Raw genomic sequence first — 18,990 nt, 5'->3', positions numbered from 1 at the left:
TCCTCGCAGGACTTTCAGTGACCTGCTTTTTTCCCCTCTCCCCTATTTCATCTCTCACCTGCGCTCACATCCAACCAGCTCTGCACTGGATCACAGCCAGCTGTTCCTCCACACGGACTCGGAGCAACCTGTTGGCTGCATCGCAAGTCGGTAAAGAAGGCGAAATATACGGCGACTAACGACAGCTATTTAGTCGGATTAAGAGGCACGGAGCAGCACAGACTCCAATTCAAGAGTCATGACAGCGCTCGCTGGTGGTTTACCGAGAATGATGAGACCGAGTCCTCACCAGAACTACCCGCGGGGTGGATACTCTCTGGAAGGTAAGAAGAGACCGTCACCACCAGTTGCTGCGAGCGCAGACTTTCAGGAAATAAAGGAAGTAAATAAAACTTTCAGAAAAGTTTTCTCAGGCACAAAATTGAATCGAAATGAAATGAATCCCGCTTTTAGATGCAATTCTAACAAAGACCAGGAAGTGTAAAGTTAATATTTTGACTGATTATCTCCATTTTTTAAACATCCCTCTTATTTTTTAAGACAATTTAAATGAGTAAAAAAGTCAAATATGGGCTTATTTGTGTGCTTTGTTTTTATTTTTTATTTTGAATGCATGTTAGTTTGTACTTTGCAAGAATGATTAAGTGCATCATTTCTATTGCAATGACAAAAGCAAGTTTAGATTTTTATTAATTTAAATGTTTTTGTAAATGACACATCAACATTAAAAAAATCACATCAACATATGCCACATAAAAAAAAGTGCTTTTCCAAGTGCGTCATCGGTCCAATGTTTTAAATAGATTTTTAATATTAATAAACACTCATGTATAATGCTCTCTACTCAACTAAATGAACCCCGTGCGCTGTGTGCAGTCTCCACTCCGTTAGGACAGGGTCGGGTCAACCAGCTCGGTGGCGTCTTCATAAACGGCAGACCTCTACCCAACCACATCCGACACAAAATCGTGGAGATGGCCCATCACGGAATCAGACCGTGCGTCATCTCGCGTCAGCTGCGAGTGTCCCACGGCTGCGTGTCCAAAATCCTCTGCCGGTACCAGGAGACAGGCTCCATCAGGCCGGGGGCCATCGGAGGGAGCAAGCCAAAGGTGAGATGAAAACACAAGCAAAAGTAAAACAAGCAAAAATATTCAAATACAAAGAAAACTGTAGGTGTTTTTATTTTTTAAATAATAATACAGTTATTTATCTTCTGATGTTTTGTTTATCTGCCATCCACCTTAAAATGGAGCCTTAATTTAATTTATTCTATTTATAAATTGGCTATGAAGTCATTATTAAATTGTGCCTTATAAAATGCAAGATGTAATATTAATAAAAGTTGATGGAGTGTTACTTTAATTTACATATTTAACAGCAAATAACAAGTGTTTTTCTGGATGGGTTGTGGATTCTTTTGTTAGAAAAACAAAACAAAACACCCAAACAAACTCATAAAGTCAAAAGTTATTAAGTTAAACTCATTTCCTCCCCTGTCATTATAGCAAACCGCTACTCCAGAGGTGGACAAGAAAATCGAAGAGTACAAGACAGAAAACCCGGGCATGTTCAGCTGGGAAATCAGGGACAAACTGCTGAAAGATGGCATCTGCGACAGGAACAACATTCCCTCAGGTTAGAGACGGTTTTGGAGGAAGAGCGGTCAATGGAAGGATCTAAAAAAAACATGTTTAAATAAATATTAAAACAAAAATATTAGAACAAATACAAATGGCAAACAATATCTCTAATTTGTGGACATAACGTTTTATTTGAATGCGTGTAATGTGACTGATTTATGAAAATATAAAAACCTTTTTTTTTTTTTTCCACCTTTAGTGAGCGCCATCAGTCGCATCATGCGCTCCAAGTTCGGCGGAGTTGGTGACGATGAGGATGATGAAATGGTGAAGAGGGAGATGGAGGAAAACGAACCACGGACAAAACACAGCATCGACGGCATCCTGGGAGACAGATGTAAGTCCATCATTTATCATTTTACTGTGTGCCTTTGCTGTCCCCCCAGAAAATCTGCAGACAATGTTCAAACTGTTTGAGGTTGTTATATTGTTTTATTCCCGAGATGGTTTTGGTTTTTATCAGCAAAAGGCTGCAGGTGTGAAGACTTGTGTGTCAAACCTTGGTAGTTGTGGCAATAATTATTACAATTATGATCATTTTCGTTACTGAAAACGCGCCATGCAGCGGTACAACATGTAATCTGTCGAGGAGTTTTGGTTAAACTGGACATAATTGAGGTTTTAGAGATTTAACAAGTCGATAATCAAACATTTGTCTAACTTTCAAGCTTGATAAACTTTTTTTTGCACTCTTTACACTCAATCAGACACTTGGGGATGAACTTCAGCTGGACAAAGCGGGGAGAGTCCATTGAAAACTCGCACCTCAGTTTTGACGCGCACAAAAGCCAAGCTCCAGTGAGCGGCTGAGTGGTGTTTATAATAAAAAGACGCCAAGACCTTTCAAAATAGGAAAAGAAAGGGAGAGAGAAGTGCACTGACAAAAGGCTGAGAAAAGACATTATGAACCCGCAATGAGCGATGAATTATTCAGGGACACCAATAGGCCAAAAGCGACCTGGTTTATAGAAAGCTCAAAAAGTGCCAATCAGCTTTCCACACTGTTTACAGTTTATATTCAGACAGAAAAAAATCGGGGGGAACTGCTCGACTGCAGGCAAACACCTGTTGAGTTACGATCGGTGGGGAGCGAAGAAGAGTGTTTGCCGCAAAGGGAAAGGTTTGCTGTTGCAGTCACAAAACACTCCATAGTTAATTATTAATTAAAAATCATTCTAGAAATGCGTATTTCCTTTTTCTTTTGGCACCACCGCGTAATGACGCGCAGCCTTTTATTCAGTGTTTTGGCTTTGTTTGTCCATTTTTATAGCGTTGCTAACTTTAAACATGTAAATATTAAGTTAACACATTTCCAAAAAATGTTTGGGGATTTTTGTCTGAAATGTGTTCCATTCACATCAGGCCTCGTGTAACAAATCGAACGGTGCCAGAGCTTTTGCGCACGGAGCATTTTAGACACAGTCTCTGCGCAGTGAGCGTGACGCGTTCAGCCAGTGGGCGCAGGGAAACCCTTCTCTCCACTAGATTAAATCCAAACCTTTTATTTCTCTTCACTTTCATCTCAGGCAAAGTCCGCCCCTTTCCTTTCCGCCTAGGGCGCGCACATTCATGCAGTCTGTGGGCACTTCCCTCTCCCTCTCCTCACCCACTCCCAATATACTCCCAAACATCTTCTCTGCAGCCTACACAGAAATAAGTAAAGGACAATGGAAATTAGAAGTAATCGGATTAATCAATACACAAAATGAATACATTTGGATAAATAATTTGCTAATTAAAAATGTTTTAGGTGATACCTTACCTGTATGTGTAGAGATTAATGTATTTTGTGAATTTCTTTAATTTAATTTAATTTTATACCTGTTGCTAAAATCAATATTTAAAGAAATAAAATAAAAAAAATAGGTTATTTATTTTTATTTACTTATTTATTTATTTGCAACAAAAACAAATAACAAGCTGCTTTACATAAAATAGGTGACCCCCTGCATATAAAAGGCTCTGGGACACTTTCCCTCAATGATATACAGAACATCACTATTTCATTCTTGTGTCTCTTTGTGGAAGTTGTTGTTGTTTTTCCTCTTTTATAGCACCTCATTAGAATGTGAAAAGCCTGGTTTGGGGACTGAGAGAGTGTCTTCTGGCCAAATATTGATTAAGTAGGTGTTTGCAGAGGCTATTGTTGTGTCAGAGAGAGGCCTGTTGCTCTCTGCCCCTTTCTCCTCTACTACTATTGTTGGCTTTCCTTAAGTGCTAAGATCAAAGCTGACTCATTTAGATTTATTTGTCTGGGAAAGAGACTGCTAAGGTTTGTGGGATAAAGTAAACTGGGCAGCCTCAGGTCTGCATAGCATTAGTAAGTAGCTGGAATATTGTGGGAAAAGGGATGTTTGCTGCTGGGATGGATCTGATTCTAAATTGTTACGTCTACTTGTATGGACTGAGTTAAGAGACCCTAAACAACACACATGCTTGAGCAACGCTTGAAAGAATTGCTCATGTCATTTATCACATTTTCCTCATAAAAGTCATTTCTTTTAACCAGACATCGGTATAACCCAGCGGTGCCAATATCGATAGTTCTCACTGGGACTGAATTAATAAACAACATCTAAATCTATTTATTGCTGTTAGCACTTTAGCCTCATTTAACTAATTAAAGTGGCCAAAGTCATAAAAGAGGAGTAGCAACTCTCACAGGATCAATTTATGGCAGTGGGGTGATGAAGGGGAGAAAGAAGCAGAAGAGGAAAAAGAAAGCTCAGAAATACAAACAGTCAAAGGGATAACTTTTCTTTAAAGGGAGTCCCGCGGTGCCAAATTGAATGAGCCCAGTTCTTTCAAATCTGCCATGGTGAACGCAGTCAACATGTAATAATTGGTTTCATTGAGGTGCATTCCAACAATCTGCTGCCATTCTCCTGCCCCTATTGTCCGGAGGCAGGCGAATAGCCAGAGGGACAGGAGGAATCAAGTGCTGACAAAACATGAAAGATTTAGCTGCTTTTGTCGAAGGAGCTGAGTAGGACTTTGTTTGTGTAAATAAACTGGGTTAGTGGCTCCCCGCGACTTTGGCACGGATTTAGTAGTATGGAGTATTTAGCGTTTGGAAGGACGGCAGACAGAGAGAGAGAGACATCATATTTGCATGTACACTCTTGTGAGGCGGTGAAAAATAAAGTGTGTATTTGATAGGATGAACTGACAGACATTGGTTGCGGATTTCCATGCGCAGCTGCCACATCTGAGCCATTTAATCCAATTTAAAGGTTTCATAACTTCTACCCTCATGAGACACACGTGAATATATAGGTATATATATATATATATATATATATATATAAATGGATACCTCTCTGTCTCTCTCACACACACACACAGGGAGCAAAAGCAAACTAGCAGCATGGCAGTGTTACCACAGCTGTAAACTCAGAGATACATATACACTGTTTTTCTAGTCAGGGATCCCTGCTTTTCCACGGTGAATAACTTAAAGATTTACTCCACTATTCAGAAGAGACAGAACCAAAGGAATGTTTGCTTCAGCTACATCTCCATTTCCCTCGCAGGTCTGGATAATGGGAATATTTACTGTATATTTGGGCCTTACTCTGTTTTCTGTGTATAAATAATGTTTATCGATAGATAGATAGATAGATAGATAGATAGATAGATAGGTAGATAGATAGATTTTGTGTTGGCACGATTCCCAAGACTCACTGTTTAAAAAAAAAAAAAAAAGATAAAGAAGAAAAAAAACCCACACTAGCTGATCTGCAACTGAATACAGACTCTATGCTTCATTAAAGCCTCTTTCTCTGTTGGCACCCACATTGTGATCCTCCAATATTAATTCAAAGGACAATTAATGAATGCAGGCCAACTTTGAAGTAATGGGCTGGGGTCCTGCCCTGAGCCGGCCCCTTTGGCGCTGATGTACTCTCCACATTCTCCCCACTAACCCCAAAGACACTATGAAGTGACTGAAAGAGAAGCAGTGAGCAATGGAAGGTCAAGGAGAGGAGCCCCGGCAGAAAAAGAGCTCTCTATTTCCTTGGAAGTATTAGCCAAGCAAAACTCTGTGATGGGGAGGATAAAGGGGTGTGAGGAGAAAAGGGTCGGGGGCAAGAGGACTCTGCAAAGAGAAGCACAATGGGATAGTTAATTGAGTAAAGCCAGACAGCGTTGTCAATCACTTAACTTTGTTTAGCCTCAGTTTTTGTGGAGTTGTTTCATCCAGCACATTGCACATTATGGACATGCCAGTGCAACTCTTTTGCTGTTTTGATTAATGTCTTTTTCCCCCTCTGGTAAAAAAAAAAATCTGCCAAAAAAAAGAGTAGAAATTCAGTGTATAAGGATGTTTTTGTTTTTTTTTTAACATATGTTTTTCAGAGATTTACATTTGTCTAAACATTGGCATTCTTACACTAATAGTTGTTACGCAAATATCACAATACTAAAAATAATATTTCACGTTTTTGGAGTTTTTGTAGGGTAAGAAAAGTGCATGGAATGTGACGATGGTTCCTCTCTCTGCTGAGTGTCTGTGAAGTTTTGTTCCAGGGTCAGTGGTGATGCCTTTTTTCACTGCAGCGTTGTGCAGTAGCTGTGAAAAGGTCAGGGGCTAACCCAGGGTCACTTCACTGTTAAAACTATCAGGCCCCAGGAAAAGGAGGTTATAATAATGTTTGAGAAAAACAACGGGTACTGACACGCCTTTTAACTATGGGACGTGAACTTCCATTTTACAGTGTGTTTGACTTCACTCTTCTGAAGGAGGCGAGTGGTTTGGTTGCTAACAGGACTTGGTGGATCTCTTGCTGGTTAGTCTTCATTTGACTGGAACGTGTGGCAGCCCAGCCTGTTGCTGCAGCCCTGCGTGGGCTCTGTGCACTCGCTTTGTCCCTGCCCTAAGGGTGGAAATGCCACCGTGAAACTGTCACCTAACTGCACCACAGTGGAACTAAATAATAACTGCCCCACACTGGGTATGCATAATAGCCGCGCAGGGCCATTTGTGGCTTTTTGTCACTTCACCAATATTAGACAGAGATACATCTTTCAGCGTCATATCGCTGGCCCGTTCTTTGTCCGTTAAGTACCAGCCTCCTGTGCTCATTCATGCCATTTTCTTCTGTCCATCACATCATCATCTCACTCTTTCACTCGCTCTATCTGCCCCCCCCACCCACCATCCTTTCCTAGGCAGCTGCAGGTTCCTGGGGGCTTTTTAGCAAGTCAAGTGAGCAGCCCACTCACTCCCATTTTTCCCCTCAACTGTTAACCCCAGCTGAGCCCATAAGCTGTCAGTTAACTATTCTTTTCCTCTGGTGCATCTGCTCGCTCTGGCTCTATGTGGCATGCCACTATATTATTCAGTGGCCCACTCGCTCTATGCTCTGTGGCCTGAAAGGGCCAGATCTACTTCCCTGGGCAAATAACTAGTTCATTTGTCTCTTCTGCCCTTTGTTTTGTGTTGCAAACACATGTCACCAGCTCAATTACCTTCTCTATTAACAGCCTCTGGAGGAAGGGCCCGCCAGCCCCTACCAAGACAAGACTATAAACTGCCCCATATGCTCCGCTTCTCTTTCTCCATCTCACCGTGGCGTCCTGATCCCTTCTGTTTTTTATTTTTAATCATCAGCCAATTTCCTGTCTGCTTCCCTTACGTTGAAATCAACTTTGATTGTACAGTATTTCGATTTTAATGTAACACTGTCACTTTTTCCACCTCTTTCTTTTTTCTTTCTTTTTTTTGAACAATTTACGTGTGAATGTATATGCACATGCATGTGTGTGCATGTGCATGTCTCTTCATATTAACATTTCAGGAATGGGTGGGAGGGGGATGAATGCTTATCAAGACAAGTCCTAGCCAGTGTGGTAAATAAGAGCAGTCGACCTCTCCCAGTTTAGGATCCTCACTTGATTTTTTGTTGTTGCTGCTGAGGGTGAAGCTAATGGAACTGGACGTTCCTCAGGTTCACATCTGTGACCCTCTGGAGTTTATCTTCCCTGCTTGTCGGTTTCCTCCCTCTTGATCAATGAATTGTTCTGTTCGCCTTGAGTGTCTGCTCCTTTCTGAATGTCTGTGTCGTTTGTGTACAGGCATATAAACACACGGGAACACACTTTTTAAAAAATGTTTTATTTGTGTCTCTAACTGATTTTTAAGCAGACTATTTCAAAGAAATTCCATACGATCTATTTTACTAGCTTAGTTTACTAGCCTATATCTTGCTTAAACTTCTGTTGTATGGATAATTCCACAGCAGCGGCAATTTTCACTTGAAGGATAATAATCTATCTCTCTGGTAAGATTCATGTCAGAGCTGCAGCCAAACTGTGAGTGGCTATGCAGGAGCTTCAGCTCCCTAGTGCTTTAGCTGCAGCGTAAAATTTGATTTGGGTGTTTAAGTAAGGAGGTCAAGGCCTCCCTTTGTTTAGTATCCTCTTCTGTCGTTTGTTGTGGGGAATGTGTGGGAACAAGTCTGCTTTTGCATCAGCATGCATTAGAACCTGATCCACATGCACACAAGCCTCATTTCAGAAATGTCAAAGACGTGGATGCAGCGAGTGATGAGCAAAGAAAGACAGGGAGAAGAAAAGTGAATGGATGAGCTGGAAGCGACAGGTCCCACTTTTGAGAGTGACCAGCGCCCCATTCTACTGGGCTTGGCACTCCACACCCCTTCCCCATCATCTTCTTCAGGTGCCTTTAGCCTCCCATCTCCTCTTCATGTCAACTCTACCCATCCCCCCAACTTGGTGCCCCTCAGGCCATGGAGGGAGGGGATGAAGGGGTGCTCCCCTGCTGTGCCCCTCCACAGCCCCCAGTAGCCCTTCTCCGGACCCCTTTGTGCCCCCGTTTTCCCTCCCACCCTTCATTCCCCCCCATCTTACCCACAAGTCCTCCCCTGCTGGGCAGGTGACAGGCCCGTGAATGCGGGCCCGGGCGTCACTGATGGCTCCTACAGATGGAGCGTGGTAATTCGTCCAATAGAGTCCTGGCCCTGCCACAGGCTTTTCCCTGCTAAGATACAAAGGCTTGGCCATATCATTTCTAAAAGGAAGAAAAACAAAGAGAGAGAGCGAGAGAGGGAGAGAGAAAGTGAGAGAGAGGGAGAGTGCAAAAGAGAAAATGCAAGCCAGAAGATGACAAAAGCAACACTGTCATTTGCCATTAAGGCGAAGTCTGTGACAGAGTGTTTTCTCTGTAGTTACTAATAATAAACAGGGCAATAGAGTGGAAGACAGACAGAGAGAGAGAGAGAGAGAGAGCGAAAAGACAGAAATAAAGGGGGCAAAGAAGTAGAGATCCACCCCCACCCTGCAGTTAACATGAGTTACAGTGCCAGTAGGGAGCTTTCTCCTCTGAGGAGTTTTATGAGCTCTCCTTCCCTCCATCAGGAATCTTTTTATTTCTGTGCCATCATTGTCTTTGTCTGTTTCTTCCTGTCTCTGCTCCTTCATACCACGAGCCCACCATTTACCAGGCTGTTTCTCCCAATTTTGTTTTGTTCTGTTCCCAATGTGTGAGAAGTAAAGTAAATCAAAATACATATTTCATTATTAAGTGCAGGACAAACAATACAAATCGAACAACAATAACATACACTAAGATAAATAATGACAAACATAGGGGAAAAACGTTCAAATCTAAATCCTGCTCGACCCATAATAAAAGTGATTCTCCTAGGGTTGGGACAGCTTCTGCATATCACCTGTTTAGTTTCGTTTTTAGCTGTGCTCTTACTTACTACGTCTGTAATAAAGAGGTCTTCTCAGCATCATCCAAATCTGTGTGTAATGCCTGGTCAAACACACACTGGCAACCAACACAAACATTTCCTGCTTGGCTCCAGAGGCAAGGGGAGATCCCTGTACCCCCCTCCATGACTGACTTGGCACTTTTTAATTAAATCTTTAAATCTGCAGGGGAGAAGTAGAATGAGCAGTCTGTGGAGACAGACTTTCCACTCCCTCAGTATATCGGTGTTGTGTCGTCTCTGCAACTCTCTCAGCCTTGTATCCATCTGTGTTTTGACACATTGTCATAGAGTACTTTTATTGAGTGAAAGCCCGCAGCCCAGACGCAGCAGATGCTTGTTTGTGACTGAGTATACCGAGATGGGGGGATTGCAGACATGCAATGGTGGACAAAAGCAGGCTGTCACGCTAGTTTTTGGACCCTAATCATTATTTAATAGATGGGTCACCTCCATCCTGAAACGCAGCAATGGTCCTCTGTTTCTAGTCTCACGCCTTCATTGACTTCCTTCTTCTGCTGAATTAGATCTCAATAGCTGTCTCTCAGTCACTCTCTTCTACCCTCAACTGAACAAACAGATTAAGAAGCACCTGCAAAAAGGCTGCCTACTCTTCACTATGGGACTCTACTGGCATAGTGCACAGCATGACTAAGACTGAGAGAGACTCAGTGTCCCAGGGAAATTGATGCCCTGAAGGGACTTGGTCCTCTTTAATCCATGTTCAAGCAGCTTCTGGCTTTTGTTCCCCTCGGGAACTACTGAAGAGTTTAGGGAAACAGGAGGACACAGTCTAAAGTGGCTCTGTACCGTGTGCTGATTATCTTGGGTCAGGCTGTGGAGGCACTTTTTACATCATGGTTTCATGCTTTTCTGAATGTTAATGTAACACTCTGTCTTTCCTTTCCGCAATTTCAGCCAGTCACTCAGATGAGGGCTCCGATGTGGACTCAGAGCCAGGACTACCCCTGAAGAGAAAGCAGCGCCGTAGCCGGACAACCTTCACTGCGGAGCAGCTGGAAGAGCTGGAGCGGGCCTTTGAACGAACGCACTATCCTGACATCTACACACGGGAGGAGCTGGCTCAGCGGGCCAAATTGACAGAGGCTCGAGTTCAGGTTAGGAACACACACACACACACAGTCTGCAACCTCAACCCCCAGCAGAGCAATGTGTCGATCTGTCACAGATTTGTGTCATGTGGGCGTTAAATTGCCCGGGGATGTTACCATACATTTCTTACAACCATTAGACATGTCCTTCACCCGTCCCCATGCCCTGGACTTACAGCCAGAGAAGCATACACTGCACCCACTGTGTATGACCCGCCGCTTCTTATTTTTGTCAGACTATACAAAAAAAGGGCTGTGCAGAGATCTTAAGATAGATGTCACATTTAGATAATGTGCTAATATGGGCTTTAACAGCTGTAACTGCCCTCTGGCATTATTTGAACCCAGTGACTCGTGGTATCTCACAAAGATGTAATGTCTGTGGTTTAACTGTGTGCTCCAGATGTTAAGATCACTATCAGTTTGCCTCCCCAGAATAGGACAGTGAGGCCTCACCCACCCACCCACACACACACACATATCCATAAACATATACATGGACCAAGCACAATCACAAATACAGAAGACCATGTTGTTCTTCTACTTTTAGCAGTGGCATTAAACAAATAAACTTTCTTAACAGGTGTGGTTTAGCAACAGAAGAGCCCGGTGGAGGAAGCAAGCGGGAGCCAATCAGCTGATGGCTTTTAACCACCTCATCCCCAGTGGTTTCCCCCCATCAGCGATGTCAGGCCTTCAGCCCTATCAGCTGTCCGACAGCCCCTACCCTCCTACTTCTATAGCTCAAGGTTTGTCCAACAGAAGTAATACAGATGTATTTATTTGAGTAAAAGAAACCATGTGCTTCTTATGTTGTTTTGATTTTATCTCACTGAGACGAACAAGGAAGATGGGCCTGTCGGGCAACAGAATCGGATGTTGCCCGACAACAACGTTAAGAATGAGCATTTTTTTGTTTCCGTCTCGATTGCTAAATTCAATGTCAAATATTTGAATCTCTGCAGCATCCGAGCAACCCAGCACAGTCCACCGACCCCAGCCGCTGCCGCCCACCTCCATGCACCAGAGCGGGCTCAGCTCGTCGGCGGGAGTTCAGGATGCAAGCTCGGCGTATTGCCTGTCTTCTGGGCGTCACGGTTTCTCAGGATACTCGGACAGTTTTGTGGCCCCGACAGGACACGGCAACAGTGTAAACCCCGCCATCGGCAACAGCCTCTCACCACAGGTACGTCTATGCACATTGTATAATTCCACGCTATCTACATACAGTACATTGACTTGATACATATGCACATGCACACACAAGGCACATGCCAGGAAACAGGAGGTGTTTCGTTACTGATGCTGTTTACCATATGGGGCCCGAACACACAGACAAACTCCTCAGTGTGACCGAGGAGGTGACATTGCGGTGACATTGATGAAATCTTGTTAGGCTGAAAACACGGTCGCTTTTCATTTTTGTTTATTCTGATGGGCCATTTGATGAATTCGAAATGTGGCAAACGTCAGTCTCCGACGTCGCAGGGGGGACCAAACCGGAGGATGGATGTGTGGATGTTGAATGATGACACAAATCAAAACTGAAAAGACAATTATGGTCGATTACACAGTCATCAGTGTCCATCAGTGGCTCCCTACCAGCCCAGAAGATGAACTAACAGGCGTATAACAAGCTTTTAACCGCCACAAAGGGTGACCAGCCCACATGCAATGCATGCTGGGTACTAATTCCCATGAGAGAGAATCTCAGACTCCTGTTAGGCACAGATAAAAACCTGCCTCAGGCAGGTTTGTTAGTATGTGTATGCCTGAGGATGTATATATGTTGAAATAAAGAGGAGAGCTTTGTTGTGGCTCACAGTGAGTGAGGAAGGTTGTCGCTAAAGGTATAATTGACTACTTTTGATATCGGTGCTGTGGTTACTGACTGGAATCATTTCCTTTTATTTACTCTTTTAACATTATTGTTTGGGATTCATTTTTGTTTTCGTTGGACAAATACATTCAGGGAGCTGCAGGAGAGCGAGGAGAACTTTAGCCAACTAGGCCTCGTCATTATTTACACTCCAGTCACTTTCTCTGGAGCAGCATCACAAACCTGCTTTTAGCTGCCGTCCTGTAACAGAGTGCATTGTGCTGGTTCACATACCCACGGGGTCACTGAGTGACTTAAACTCCAATAAAGAGGCCAGAGGTGCTGTGGCCTCATGGATGGTTTCAGCATTAACTTTAATGGGCAGCTCCGTACAGAACGGACATCTCATCTTGCATAGGGTCGGCGTGCCTGGAATGTTTTCTCCGTCTGGAATTGCAATCACAGAACGTTCCAGTGTCTTAATTGATTGGAATGAAGTAGTCTCTGCTCTCATAACAAACTGTGTAATTTATGTAAATGACTCACTTTGTTGGCTAATTTGTTTTAATTCACATATTCATTGCCGCTGTTCGAATGTATATTGCAATACAGTTTTCTCAAGGATAGAATTAATTTCCTCATATTCAGTTAATTAAGGGGAAAGAAATGAGAACTGATTAAATGCTGTGATGTCGATCGTTAAAACACGAAGGCCCTTTCTTTCCTTTCTGCTCCTCGAAAACTTTACATGTTCAGTTTTGTCAAACAGCGACGTGGGTTTGTATATTTTGTCCCCAGAATGATCGAGTTATCTGAACTCCAAATTTGTCAAACAAGCTGCTGTACCTAATCTACTCATCTATATCCATTCAAGGTTTCAGATATCTTCACAGTAGAGCACCAGTGGGTTTTTATATGGATAAGATTCCCCTTTAGATAGTTGATATTCTCGTCTGAGCAGTTAGCTTTGTTTTTTAACCAGCAGTCAGACCTGTGGTTTCCCCGCGGTGCCGAGTGACTCAGGCGTCTCACTGCTGATCTGGTGCATACCAAAGCAATCCTTTCTCACCGAGGAAGCGAGCGGCCGGGATTTGCACCCCCCTGAGACCTAATCCCCGGAACAACCTCAAAACAGACACACCATTGGGAAACTGCTGCTGTTTTGGTTGTAGACCGAAAGTGCACGAGTATAGATATAAACATTTGATGTTGATAGAATTCATGGGCTTAACAGCAATGCATTGAACACTTTCATGTCCTTTACTTTTACTCTCTTGTGTGGATGTATTGATCTGCTCTAGGAAATAATAAAAAGATAATATATATTACTGTTTTAGAATCGTGACTGTGTTCAGGAGGCAGCGTGCACATTCTCTGCAGTAAGAGAAATAATGATTTAGTGGTAAGATCACTGTGACACACAGAGTGTAAATAACATCATTTAAAGACACCTGTGCTGCCAGTTAGCGTTGTTTATTCATCGCTCGTTTCGTTTTTTCAGTTTAATTTTCGGCTGTTCTTTTTGGTCCCCTGGATTTGGCATTTTGGTATTTAGTGTTTTCTCACATTGACTGTCACTCTCTCCATCTTCAGGTTTTAGACATTTTCATGACTTTGCTTGTCACGCAAAACCTATGTGCAGCTGTTCACAGTGTGTCACTGATACTCTTACAACCTTAACATCAGAGCAGAGCAAAAAATGCTTACTACACACCCAGACACACTGCCAAACACACACACACACACACACACACACACACACACACACACACGCGCTCACACCCACACACATCCATACATGGGAGAAGTGTGACGCACACTTTGACCCTGTGCCCTCTTTACCTGGGCCTCACAAGGATACAGTGATTTTGGGGCTACAACAGAAATTACGAGATTTGGAGAAGTGTATTGGTCTGAGGAGATCAATGCTTCAGTCAACACACACACACACACACAGGCACACAAATGTTTTTATTTTCTTCAAAAGCAATCTCACAAAAGTCAGACTACATTCATTTTCTGACACAATGACTAACAAAAACCACTGGTAGGCTGAAGGTTTGATCTTCTTAGCTTATGTCAGCTCCCCACTCAGTCAGGCAGAGAGAAGAGAAACCACATGTGAGGGAAGCCAGTGATAAAGTATTGATTACAATGAACAAGAATACTTAAGTTCACCTCAATGTGGTGGAAAAGCTTTACTTGCTTTATGTTTTGACTTCATTTTAATTTATGGCGAAATCAGGAACCTTTTGGACTTTGTGTTTTCTTTGCTACGGCTCCATTCTAATCATCTTTTTATCCTCCATCCCCCCCCAGGTCATGGGCCTGTTGAACCCAGGTGGAGTGCCACATCAATCCCAGAGTGACTTCACCCTCTCTCCACTGACCGGAGGCCTGGAGCCTAACGGAGGCATGGCTGCCAGCTGTCATGGTTCCCAGCGCCTGGAGACTCTACCAGGCCTGACCAGTATGCCCACCCTTCCCAGCACCCAGTCTTACTGCCCACCTTCCTACACCTCCCCCACCTACGCTATGGACCACCATCCATCCTATCAGTATGGGCAGTACAGTCAGAGCAAGGTATGTTTGGAAAACCATGTTTGTTTGTTTGTTTTTTTGTGTTTAAGGATTTGAATTGTCTAGACTTGGAATTCTAGAAATGTAATTGATTGGCAGCTATGTCCCTCTATAACCTGTGCTCTTGTTGGACACTTGGATTGTCAGACGCACAACCCATGTTAATTGCACAGACCCACTCTGATGAGCGAGCGTCTCAAATCACACAGTGCTGTGATGAAATTACATATAAGTTAAAGTGTGCTAGTGGCCAGGATACCTCAGTTTACATTACCATCACTGGACTATCCACATAGCCCACTGCAGAGGCAGATCCAGGTCGTTTCCATTCCCTGTCCTTTCATGACCCCGTGTGATGAGCTTGCCCATCAAATCCTTAGTGTACCTCACCTAGCCATGTAATGACCCCGTGTAATAAAGATAGCTGCCTAAATGAAAGGAGCCACTAACCAAAGCATGTTTGACAGGAGGGAGGGGGCATGTTGGTCAGAGCCGTGTGTTGTTGGGTCTGATGTGAGGTACACCGCCACATGCTGAGTGGCCCATCAGTGGCAACATCTTGATGTCATTAATTTAGCTGGTCCTGGGAGAGATCCATGTAGATCTTTTGTGGGTTTGGCGAAATGTGTGCATGTGTGTATGTGTATATGCGAGTGTAGACATGTAGGTGTATGTATAAAGGGAGGGTAAGGGGCTTTTTTAACAGGGGGGGATTATGGCCCTTGGCAGACCAGGATTAGAACCATGTGTCCCACTGGAGGTCAGATTTAGTGATGTTATTAATCAGTGGAGCAGAGCTGAATAGAGATTCTCAGTACATTTACATGACGTTCGAAAAAAACAACAACAAATCATCGCTTTAGTCCGAGTAAAACTGGACTTTCAAAATACACGTGAACATGTTTCTCCGAAATCAAATTTAGTTAGGACTAGTACGCCCAGATAATGTGACTGAGGGGTCCAATTACTACTGCATGCATGCAATGCAGTGCACACAATTGCCACCCCAGAAATAATAAAAGAAGCCGATACACAGAAGATGGAGACAACAGTGAGAAAAACATGTGAAAATCCAGACCAGTTCATACAAGGAGACTGAGTTTATGCTGTGCCACGTTAAAGAATTTCATATTTTAAAGTTCATTGATGGTCTATAGGCTCAGGCTTGTTTTGCCAACCACATAAAGTTCAAAGAATGTCCATGCATGTCCATTCCTCAAGCCCCTCACTGTTGTTTTTATTTGTTTTTGTTTTTTTCAGTTTAATAATTTAACCTAGAGAGACATATTTTATCCTCACTTGCTCTCACTGCCTCTCTCCGTCTACGGCACAGTTGGAACTAAACAAAAAGGAAAAATAAATCTCTTTAACCCTCTGTCTGTCTTTCCTTGTCCTCCTCAGGTGCCTTTCATTATATGAAGCCCCCAACATGGCCTGAGCAGGAGGCTTCTCCGGGCCAGTCTGACATTCATCTCCAGAGAACACCCCCACTCACTGCCTTTGCCAAACAGTCCCAGCCCTGAGGACAGCGAGAGAGAGAGAAAGGGGAGGGAGAGAGAGAGAGACAGAGAGAGAGAGGTTGGGTGGGTAAAGTCTCAGTGTTCTCCTTCAGCAAGGAAGGAAATCAATTGAGATGGACGTTAAGTGACGGCGATGGAGGGGGTGGACTGGAATAATTATGACCAAAGGCGCAACATCTCCTGTTACCTGGCACTCGCTTTGCTTATGCGTCACGTCATGCTCCAAGTAGCAAGCAAGGTTCATTGTCCGTGCTGAAAGAGGAAAAGAAGAGGGGTGGGGAGAGGGAAGTAAATACATTCAAGATTCTGCGTTTGGTTATTGTAATAAGTGGCAGAGATGCAAGTTGAGGCGGACTTTGTAAGCGCCCCCTGGCTTCTGGGGCCAAACCTGATATGGAGTGTATGGCTGATGTTATCAAAAGGCTGGATGGTGAAAATGTGCTGCGCTCAGCCACAATGTTCTTCTGAGGATTTCTTCACCACAATGTCTTAGAGTAATGATATTAACTGTACGTCAATGTGATTCCTGTAAATGTCATTGGATATAAAAAAAAAGAAAAAAAGGGGCGACCACACCGGGAAGAGGAAGGCCTGGATTGAGGCGGCGTGGAGTCATACAGTGAAATTACTGCAACCCAAAGAAAGTGCAATACATTCATACCTCATATAAATGAACACAGAACAAATGTCCCAGATCATATCCGTAACAACATGCTCGCTCTTTTTTTATGTCGTAAATTCTGGGTCGCATGCTCAATCAGGGGAAATCATCAAGTGCTGAATAATAGCAAATGCATTGTCGTGTTGTCATCGAGCCAAAAAAAAAAAATCTCTGCCAGTGAATACATTATTCAGTTTGACAGTATTTTTTTTTTTTTGCGTGTGTTAAATTAGTTTTTTTTTTTATCAGGAACTTGTAAACATTAGTTCCATTTCTTATTTATTTAGTGTTCCAGTGTTATGTATAAGTGCATCGGTAAGTCTTACACAATGTTCATTACTCGTGTTTTTTTTCTGTATAATTTTCATTTACAACTGCATCAAAATCAGTTTGTTGTAATACGTTTTGTGTACAGTACAGCACTATTTACTATTTATAATAAAGTATATAAAAATGAAGACATTTGTGGCCGTGAGGAGGTGTCATTTATGGGATAACAGGGCTGCAGCTACCAACGCCTGACGTCGTCATTTTACGCTCCACAGGTAGAAAACTGCACATTGCTGTGTACCAGTAGAGTAGCTCCGTGTATATATCTTGTGTTGCTTGGGAATATTCCGGCACTGCACACAGGAAGTGGTTTGTTTTATGTCAAGACAGAAACAGGCAGAGTGAAGTGAATTGGCCGCAGGTTGGAGTATGACCGAAAAGACAAGGACATGCCCATGAATGTCAGGGAATGTCAGAAGCATGCAGAATTCTATTGCTCAAAAATGAACAAACAAAGCCCATTTTAAGATGGACACAGTATGCAATTCACATGCACGGTCCCTGTTCACAAAGAGCACAGTCAGAATAACAACTTCGACAAACGACAATCAGCACATGTTACGTACTGCAGCTTTAAATTTGGTACATCTGAGGCCAATAACGGAATTTTGAAAATGAATCTCCTAGAATATATTAATTAATTAATTAATTAATTAATTATTAAATATGAGGCCTACTCTTCTTTCTTTCTTTCTTTCTTTCTTAGTCGGAGTACCTTCCTGTGAGCTGTACACCTCGTGCTCACTCCTGAAACACTAAATCATAAATATATCCCCCTTTGGTAAACACTGCTTTTGGACAAATTCCTGCTCCCTGGGGGCTCCTTCACACCCCATAATGACTAAAGCAGAGCTGCTGTAAATTATATAACCACAGCAGCTTAGAGACACACTGGGACATCGGTCACTGACATGATCATACAGGGTTCAAAGGGTTTTTGGCTCTCACTGCCAAGTAGAAACAAAAACACTGTTCACCCAGTTGGGCAGACTCCTCCAAAGGTTACATATATCAACAGTGCATGTTTTTCCCCATCACTCCTCCTGGAGGTTTAGGGATCAGGTATGCAGCTGTCCATGTCATTCTGTCAAGTATGAGCAAGATAAAAATTCATTTCACTTTGTTTTCAATAATTTCTGTGCACATAAGTGGGTGTTCGTGCATTTGTTTGCACGTCATTATGCTTCGTTTTTGTGTCCAACATGATAATATCAATAATATCAAAGCGAGATCACATTTCACTATTTTCTCTATTTATTTATTTATTTTTTTAACAACTGCTCAACTTGTAAAGCACAATCAGTGAAAAGCCAAAGAGCGGAGTGTCAGTCAAGCAGCAACACACTGGAGACAACTTAACCTCTGACCCCACCACTCTTTGAAATGAGTAGACTACTTGACCGGAGCTGACAATAATCCAAGCGTCTCTGCATCTTTCAGGCCGTTGAATTGAAAGTGAAGGAAGAAGCACAAAGAGGACAGGAAGGGGGGTAGTTTCACATCGGAAAAAGAGCTAAAAAGGGGAGGTTTAGAGACTACTTTGAGCCAGAATGTCTTGGGATATCAAAATTACATACAATTTTATA

At 42.9% G+C, this 18,990-nt stretch overlaps 1 protein-coding gene across 1 annotated transcript; it reads left to right on the top strand.

Annotated features, from left to right (window-relative positions):
* Window positions 1–17,279, top strand: pax3a (paired box 3a). The gene is made up of 9 exons (XM_044036043.1): window positions 1–323; window positions 877–1,112; window positions 1,509–1,638; window positions 1,843–1,980; window positions 10,301–10,500; window positions 11,078–11,243; window positions 11,460–11,680; window positions 14,633–14,896; window positions 16,295–17,279. Exons 1-9 carry the CDS (start codon window positions 239–241, stop codon window positions 16,310–16,312), a joined length of 1,458 nt encoding a protein of 485 aa, XP_043891978.1. The 5' UTR covers window positions 1–238; the 3' UTR covers window positions 16,313–17,279.
* The last annotated feature ends 1,711 nt before the right edge of the window (window positions 17,280–18,990 follow it).

Source organism: Solea senegalensis, linkage group LG1 (genome assembly GCF_019176455.1).
Source record: "Solea senegalensis isolate Sse05_10M linkage group LG1, IFAPA_SoseM_1, whole genome shotgun sequence".
Taxonomy (NCBI): domain Eukaryota; kingdom Metazoa; phylum Chordata; class Actinopteri; order Pleuronectiformes; family Soleidae; genus Solea; species Solea senegalensis.
The sequence above is the reverse complement of the archived record's forward strand: the minus strand, read 5'-3'. Positions and strand labels throughout refer to the sequence as shown.